The 8,716-nt window shown below is 41.9% G+C and overlaps 1 protein-coding gene across 1 annotated transcript; it reads right to left on the reverse strand.

Annotated features, from left to right (window-relative positions):
• Nucleotides 1-1,610: 1,610 nt before the first annotated feature.
• Nucleotides 1,611-5,227, reverse strand: LOC126753735 (mucin-2-like). The gene is given in 3 exon segments (XM_050465406.1): nt 1,611-2,784; nt 2,786-4,932; nt 5,212-5,227. Coding segments are annotated over 3 exon segments (3,267 nt in total). The 3' UTR covers nt 1,611-1,680.
• Between the last annotated feature and the right edge of the window lie 3,489 nt (nt 5,228-8,716).

Consider the following 8,716-nt stretch of genomic DNA (forward strand, 5'->3'; position numbering starts at 1 on the left):
TATCCATTGCCTGTATCCATACTGGTGCCGCATACAGTATTACGGAACTCATTGCTTTCGCTATTAAGAATCGCCGGCTGGAACGCACACAGCCTCTATTGGTCATCATTCTCGATAGGGCATTATAAATTCTGTTTGCCTTGGCGGAAGTATACTCCAAGTGTTCTTTAAATTTTAATTTGGAATCTAATATTACCCCCAGATACTTCAATTGCGGCTGCGAGGTAATCTTGCATTCCCCTATGGTGAGCTCTATTCGTTCTTCTATCTTCCTAGTGCTTATCAGTAAAACTTCTGTTTTTTCCTCAGCCAGTTTCAGACTCATAGAAGAGAACCATTGGCGTAGACTATTTAAGCACTAATTACATTTATTTCTCAGGTCGGCTAGTTGTTTGTCGACCACCATGAGGTCGTCCGCATAAGCTACTACATAGTTTCACGTCTGTTGGTTGCTGCCTTCTTAGCACCCCGTCATACATAAGGTTCCATAATAGTGGGCCAAACACTGAGCCTTCTGGTACTCCACTTGAGATAGAGTAGCTCTTGGTGCCTTCGTCCGTCTCAAAAATCAGCTTTCTGTTTTTAAAATAGCTCGTTATTATGTTTATGAGGTATTCAGGGGCCCGTATTTCATCCAGGGCTTTAATTATGTCTGCGCCTTTTGCTGAGTTGAACGCATTTTGGACATCCAGGGTAATCAGCGCACAATACTTTTTTGTGCCATCTTTCCATCTTTTGCCACTTACTGCACATTTCGCAATATCGACGACTTCTCGTAGTGCGTCAATAGTGGATCTCTTTTTTATGAAGCCGTATTATCTCTCTGATAATCCGCCGGCTGGTACAATAGTGACTCATGGAGTACGTGTGGATTTCTGCCTGACCAATAACGCATATTTTGCCTATTGACGAAGCCACTTAGCCAGAAATTAACCTCATCACTGAAGATGGATTTGAAGTTGTTGCTCAGGGCTTCAGCTCTTACGTCAATTTGATCTTGTAAGGATGTAGGCCAAGATCTTTTCGCAAAATTCGAAACAGTGACGTCACAGAGATGCCCAACGCTTGAGAAGGACATATGAGAGATTCATTTGTGTCTTCCTCAATTGATGCGCTAGCGGCAGTAATATTCTCGACACTTCTGCCACTTCTTTCTCTCACTGGCACGGTAACATTTTATACTGTGCCTATAAATTCAAATTTTTTCACTAGATGCTCACTTGTTGATCTGACAGCATGATTATTACGACCGTAAATTGGACGTAGCGCTCTTAAAGTTGAGGCCACTGACTCCGAACTTCGGTAGTAAATTTTAATAATTTCGACTCGTTGTTGAATCGTATATCTTTCAATAAAATAAAAAAAATTATGTAACGCATTGAGTTAAAATCATAAAAATATTCTAAAGTCCACAACGAAAGAAGAGACAAATGAAATTGAACGCGCCACACCCTGCATTTAAGGATATACTCGTATGAAAGTAAAAAAGGCGTCTGTTCACATTCTCATGAATATCCTGCTCAATAATATATGTTATATATTTAGAATCTTTATAAAATTACAAATACATATATATTTCCATATAAACTTGTATATGTGCAATAATTATCGTTATCTTTTCGTTTCTCCCTTTATCATAAATGAATTGGCATTTATAGTTCAAAGTCAAAGTGTCAAATTTCAATATAATCGCTGATATGGTTGTATGCAACCGCTATTCTCCGGCAAATCGCATTGTCCCTTCATGGCGTTGAAATAGGCGCTGCCACAACTGACTTTCAGTGCAAGACCGTTACGGCAAATGTAGTATTCGTTGCAGCTCCTCAATGAGGGTAGCATAAAACCGGTTGGTTTGCCTTGACACACGTATTTTATGTATAAATCCATATTAGATTGATGAGATTGCGGTGGTAAGACAGATATGGGTCGGACCGATTGCTGATATGGTCGCACATATACGTTGGACTGTAATGTTTCGCTTGGGATTTCGTGGTTGTTTATATACAGAGAGCTTTGCGGGCATGGTGTAGTAATTGTTGGGCATGGAGTTGTTGTGCATGGTGGTGTTGTTCGTGTGCACGGTGGCTTAACTGTCGTTGTGGAACATGGTGTCGGTGTTACTGTTGGGGTTACCGTTGGGGTTACCGTTGGGGTTACCGTTGGGGTTACTGTTGGGGTTACTGTTGGGGTTACTGTTGGGGTTACTGTTGGGGTTACTGTTGGTGTTACCGTTGGTGTGCACGTTGGGGTTACTGTTGGTGTTACTGTTGGTGTCACTGTTGGTGTTACAGTTGGTGTTACAGTTGGTGTGCACGTTGGGGTTACTGTTGGTGTAACTGTTGGGGTTACTGTTGGTGTTACAGTTGGTGTTACTGTTGGGGTTATAGTTGGTGTGCACTTCGGTGTTACTGTTGGGGTTACCGTTGGTGTTACTGTTGGTGTTACTGTTGGTGTTACCGTTGGTGTTACAGTTGGTGTGCACGTTGGGGTTACTGTTGGTGTAACTGTTGGTGTTACAGTTGGTGTTACTGTTGGGGTTATAGTTGGTGTGCACTTCGGTGTTACTGTTGGGGTTACCGTTGGTGTTACTGTTGGTGTTACTGTTGGGGTTATAGTTGGTGTGCACTTCGGTGTTACTGTTGGGGTTACCGTTGGTGTTACTGTTGGTGTTACTGTTGGTGTTACAGTTGGTGTTACTGTTGGGGTTATAGTTGGTGTGCACTTCGGTGTTACCGTTGGGGTTACTGTTGGGGTTACTGTTGGGGTTACTGTTGGGGACTGTTGGTGTTACTGTTGGTGTTACCGTTGGTGTGCACGTTGGGGTTACTGTTGGTGTAACTGTTGGGGTTACTGTTGGTGTTACAGTTGGTGTTACTGTTGGGGTTATAGTTGGTGTGCACTTCGGTGTTACTGTTGGGGTTACCGTTGGTGTTACTGTTGGTGTTACTGTTGGTGTTACTGTTGGTGTTACAGTTGGTGTTACTGTTGGGGTTATAGTTGGTGTTACAGTTGGTGTGCACGTTGGGGTTACTGTTGGTGTAACTGTTGGGGTTACTGTTGGTGTTACCGTTGGTGTTACTGTTGGTGTTACTGTTGGTGTTACCGTTGGTGTTACAGTTGGTGTGCACGTAGGTGTTACTGTTGGGGTTACAGTTGGTGTTACTGTTGGTGTTACTGTTGGGGTTACTGTTGGTGTTACAGTTGGTGTGCACGTAGGTGTTACTGTTGGGGTTACAGTTGGTGTTACTGTTGGTGTTACTGTTGGTGTTACTGTTGGGGTTACTGTTGGTGTTACAGTTGGTGTGCACGTAGGTGTTACTGTTGGGGTTACAGTTGGTGTTACTGTTGGTGTTACTGTTGGGGTTACTGTTGGGGTTACTGTTGGTGTTACCGTTGGTGTGCACGTTGGGGTTACTGTTGGTGTTACTGTTGGTGTTACTGTTGGTGTTACTGTTGGTGTTACAGTTGGTGTTACAGTTGGTGTTACAGTTGGTGTGCACGTTGGGGTTACAGTTGGTGTAACTGTTGGGGTTACTGTTGGTGTTACAGTTGGTGTTACCGTTGGTGTTACAGTTGGTGTGCACGTAGGTGTTACTGTTGGGGTTACAGTTGGTGTTACTGTTGGTGTTACTGTTGGGGTTACTGTTGGTGTTACTGTTGGTGTTGCTGTTGGGGTTACTGTTGGTGTTACAGTTGGTGTGCACGTTGGGGTTACAGTTGGTGTTACTGTTGGTGTTACAGTTGGTGTGCACGTTGGGGTTACAGTTGGTGTTACTGTTGGTGTTACCGTTGGTGTTACAGTTGGTGTTACTGTTGGTGTTACTGTTGGTGTTACAGTTGGGGTTACCGTTGGTGTAACAGTTGGTGTGCACGTTGGGGTTACTGTTGGTGTAACTGTTGGGGTTACTGTTGGTGTTACAATTGGTGTGCACTTTGGTGTTACTGTTGGTGTTGCTGTTGGTGTGCACGTTGTTATGGTAGTTGTTGGTGCGCAAGTAGTTGTAGTTGTTGTTGGTGCGCAAGTAGTTGTGGTAGTTGTTGGTGCACGAGTAGTTGTAGTGGTTGTTGGCGCGCAAGTTGTTGTTGTAGTTGTTGTTGGTGCAGGAGTAGTTGTAGTTGTTGTTGGTGCGCAAGTAGTTGTTGTAGTTGTTGTTGGTGCAGGAGTAGTTGTAGTTGTTGTTGGTGCGCATGTGGTTGTAGTAGTTGTTGGTGCACGAGTAGTTGTAGTTGTTGTTGGTGCGCAAGTAGTTGTAGTAGTTGTTGTTGGTGCGCGAGTAGTTGTAGTTGTTGTTGGTGCGCATGTGGTTGTAGTTGTTGTTGGGGGTACAGGTGTTGTTGTCGTAGTTGTTGGCGCGCATGGAGTTGGTGCGGGGGTGGTTGGAGCATCAGTTAGTGGCGCGCATGTTGTTGGAGCTTCAGTTGCTGGCGCAGGAGTAGTTGCATCATTTCCACTGCATGATGGTTGATCAGCTCCACCACATGACGATTTAACATCACATTGCAGTAATACCAAATTATATTCCTGTCCACTTGGGCAAACGCCAGAATTTACCACAGCACTATTTAGACACTGATACCATTGCGCCTGATTTTCACCAACAACGTAACCCTTAACAACACCATCACATGGTGCTGCACCAATAGCTTTCGGTGCGGTCGCAACTTCAGCCAGATCTTCAACACAACCTGGATTTTGATCGACGCACATATTTTTCACACCATCATAGTAGTAAGGGCAATCGATTTGTAGGCTTGCACCGTTATAACACGTATAGTAGCTGGTGCAACTGCCAGGCACCATTGTCTTGAAGCCATTCGGTCTATTGCGGCACAAGAAACGACTGTATAGGGCATTATCGGCGGCGCGTGCACTTTGGCTCAAGCTGGCGGCATTTACACTAGCTGCCAGGACCAACAAGGCACTGGCCAATACTGTAATGGTAAACAAACAAAAATATTAATGGAATTTCTCACGGAAACGAAGCGTGCTTCTTCAGCGTTGTCAAGCAAAGAGCATATACAGAAACGATTTCTATAAAAGGTTTCTCCAAAATAAATCCACCGAAACTCGCAGCTTTGTTTCGTCACACTTTTACTTTTGTTATTCTCACTATATTGTTTGGTAGCTCCGTTCTGTTTCGTTTAGGACTTGTATATCGACTTGCCTTAACGGCAAAACATTGATATACATTTAGCGTAATTAAAACTTACCAAAAATATTCTTCATTTTCAACTCAATGAAACCACACTTGGCCACTTCTTTAATGTTTTACTCTGCTTGCCGAAAATGACTGTAGTAATATGTTGCCTACAAGGCTTGATATTAAACTATATTGAAACTTGCGAAATTCCCCCACTTTTATACGAAATTAATTGCGCGATAAGATCTCTTTGTTTTCGGCTGATGTACGAAATATCAATTTGTGAATTGATAAATATGAAAGAAATTTTGATATGTTGTTTATCAATTTATTTACGACCTTTAAGTAATTAAAATTAATAGATAGGTTGGCATGCGAGCAAATGGTTTCATTTAGAAATGGTAAGAGATATACATAGAGATATAGTACTACTCCGAAGCGATCATGTAATGTAGGAGTACGAGATAACCAACAATAATTGTTAAAATAGTGCTTAAGAAATAGTTGTGGAGCTTCTTATTAAAGCAAGAAGTTGTTTCCTTCGGTTAATGCTTATAGCTAGATATATTCAGTTAGTATAAACAATAATTATGTGTTTTGGACAATTTGTAGTGTGTTTCCACTCAAAACAGGTTTACAAGATTTTGCATATCATCCTCGATAGAAAGCTATTAAGGCAGCACAATATTGAGGAGATAGTCAGGAAGGCACAGATTGCCCTATACTGCTGTAAAAGAGCTATTGGAGAACACTGACGTGTCTCACCAAAAGTTGTGCATTGTCCTTACGAAACCGTAGTCTATGACGTATTTGTCTGGTGGAAAGCGAAATCATCTCGCATTTCGATTAAATTCCTGATAACTTGGATCACTGCGCCGCGGAACCTACTCCAAACATCTTCTTCTCTGTGAACACAGCTTCGAGATACATGTGGATAGGGAAGTCTGGAGAGGAGGCGCAGTGAGCTCTTTCACAGATGAATCGAAATTCAAGGCGAAAATAGAAGAGGATCTTCTGCCTTGAGCTCTAAATCAACTCTGTGTTTCAGGCTGTCAGACGACGGTAGTGTCTTTTGAGCAAAATTGACAGCTTTAAGGTAGCAGTAGATATACTTCAACGAAGTGCGGCTTCTTTTAGTGAAGTACGCATCAACTCCGATAGCAGAGCTGCTTTTCAGGAATTGACAGTGAGCTTAAAGCTATTCAAGGAAAGCATGACCTCGCTATCTGCGCCATCAAGCTGCTACCATATTAAACTTGTTTGGGTGCTTGGTCATAGCGGAAATGTCGGAAACTGTAAAGCAGATGAACTCGGAAGAAAGAGATTCCGTACCCAAACCCTATTACGATAAAAACAAGCAGGTGTTTTCCAGTCGGCGCACACTCAGGGGCTGGATCTATCGACTTCGTGCGAGCTTAGCAAGCGTTGACCAGCAACCAGTACTTGTTGGATTACGAGAGTCTTCCAGCCGAAAGTGGAACGCAAAAAGTTCATGGCACTACTAGCTCTAAGCAAGATTCACAATGTCACAATGATAGGTGTCTTAAATGGAACTTATCCCATTGACACTCACGAGGTGAGACTAAAGATTTTGGAGGACGCAAAAGTTGTAGGGAGGAAGAATAAGTGGAGGCATCTAGATGCTTTCTCCTTCACTGTCCGGCTTTCGCCAGACAAAAGTTGAAGCATCTTGGATGCCATACTCTCCATGAAGTCGACGAATTGACTAGATACTATCTAGTTCAATAGATTTGTGGCTGGCTCTAGGCACTTTGTACGAGGTTCCCTACTTGTTTAAATAAAAAGCACAGATATTTCAAAATTTAGTGGGGAATGTTTATTATCATTCGAAAGAACATTCTTTGACATTTATTTTTTGAAGATTATCTCTTTCAAACGTTGGTCACGGCAACGTCGCAGATGGTCCATCGGTTGAGTTCTATTTTCGATGGCGAACAGGAAAAAGTCTTACGGTGTGATATCACACGATCTTGGTGGGCAACCGATCGCACCAAAACATGAAATTATCTACTCACCGAAGTGTTTTATCAATAAATCCATTGATTGCTGCGACGTGTAGGAAGTGGCACCGTCTTCTTGAAACCAAACGTCGCCGAGATCACGAGCTTCAATTTCATATATCAAATAGTTGGTAATCAAGGTGCGATAACGGTCGCTATTGACGGTTACGTTCTCACCGTCATCATTTTTGAAGAAATATGAATCGATGATTCCACCGGCACACAAACCATACCAAACCGTTGTTTTTTTGTGTCTGAAATGGCAGCTCTTGAATTCCAAACGCGGCAATTTTGTTTGTTTACATACCCATTATGCCAGAAATGGGTCTCACCGCTGAATAAAATTTGGCTCGAAAACGTCGGATCTTCTTGGAACTTTTAAAGAGCCCAAAGAGCGAAGCGCTGTCGCTTGGGAAGTTCGAGAAGCTTCAGTTCTTGCACAAGCTTAGAAGGATATTTGAATTCTCTTGTGCTAAGAAGTTTTTGTTTTGAAGAAGATTAGAGTTTGAGTAAGAGAGGTTTTGCGCTAAGTTGACTGCCATTTTGAAGAAGATTGGAATCATTGTGGTAACGTTTATAAACTACCGTACTATATATACAAATTACAACCATATGATTTCAGCAGATCCGTAAAATTTTAAAGTTCGACAATTCGAAAATATATAGTACAACGGCTCAGCCGACCAGTAAGACACTTACATTTACATACTTACATTTGATATGATATGCGACAGCACTAAGCGAACTGAAATGCGATAGCTAAATACGTGCAAACCAAAATTCGAATGACGGAGGAAGAGCAATGATCTCAGAGGGAACCTAAAGTAGTGGCAAACGTTAAGATGCCATTGTTTTCCCTATAGAATGGCTTACCAGTACTTTGTAAAGCTACAGTTGATATTTAATGTGTGTCATAACAACAAAAACTGCACGTAAAAATAACAAACCATACGAGTAGCAGAAACCAATGTGCAAAGGTATGGCTTGAAATGCGAATAAATTCGGTTGGTTAGGTGGAAAATTGCGCTTGGGATTTGCTTATTTAACACTTGCGCTTCATAGCGCATATAAGTGTGGGCTAACTGCTGCTCACCTGTAATACAAATATACATACATACATACATATGAAGTATGTACACGCACTAGTCGAAAAGGAAATTGACATTAATACTAAATGAGCCTGTGTATGTCGTTTATGACTTCCTGCGCAAATGACGGCTTGTCGATGTGCTCGTAGGCTTCCTGGGAAGTCACAAAAGTGGCAGACATATTTGTATACCTTGCTGTTGCCATATGTACACTTACATAAATGTATTCGTTCTGCCTACATAAATATCATTTATTTATAGTTTTTCGGCTGCTCAAATTGTGGCTAAGTTTTATTTTAATTTCCCCATGGAAACGCATATGTTGTAAGTAAATTAATCTTAAGTTTATATACTCAAATATATTTCGAAATTCAAGTATAGTATGTTACGTGTTTGATTGCGGTACGAAGTGCCGTATAGCTTTTATTAGTTTGTGCACAGCCGGAAAGCAATACTTGCTGGGTTG

The sequence above is a fragment of the Bactrocera neohumeralis genome, chromosome 3 (assembly GCF_024586455.1).
Source record: "Bactrocera neohumeralis isolate Rockhampton chromosome 3, APGP_CSIRO_Bneo_wtdbg2-racon-allhic-juicebox.fasta_v2, whole genome shotgun sequence".
Classification (NCBI taxonomy): Eukaryota; Metazoa; Arthropoda; class Insecta; order Diptera; family Tephritidae; genus Bactrocera; species Bactrocera neohumeralis.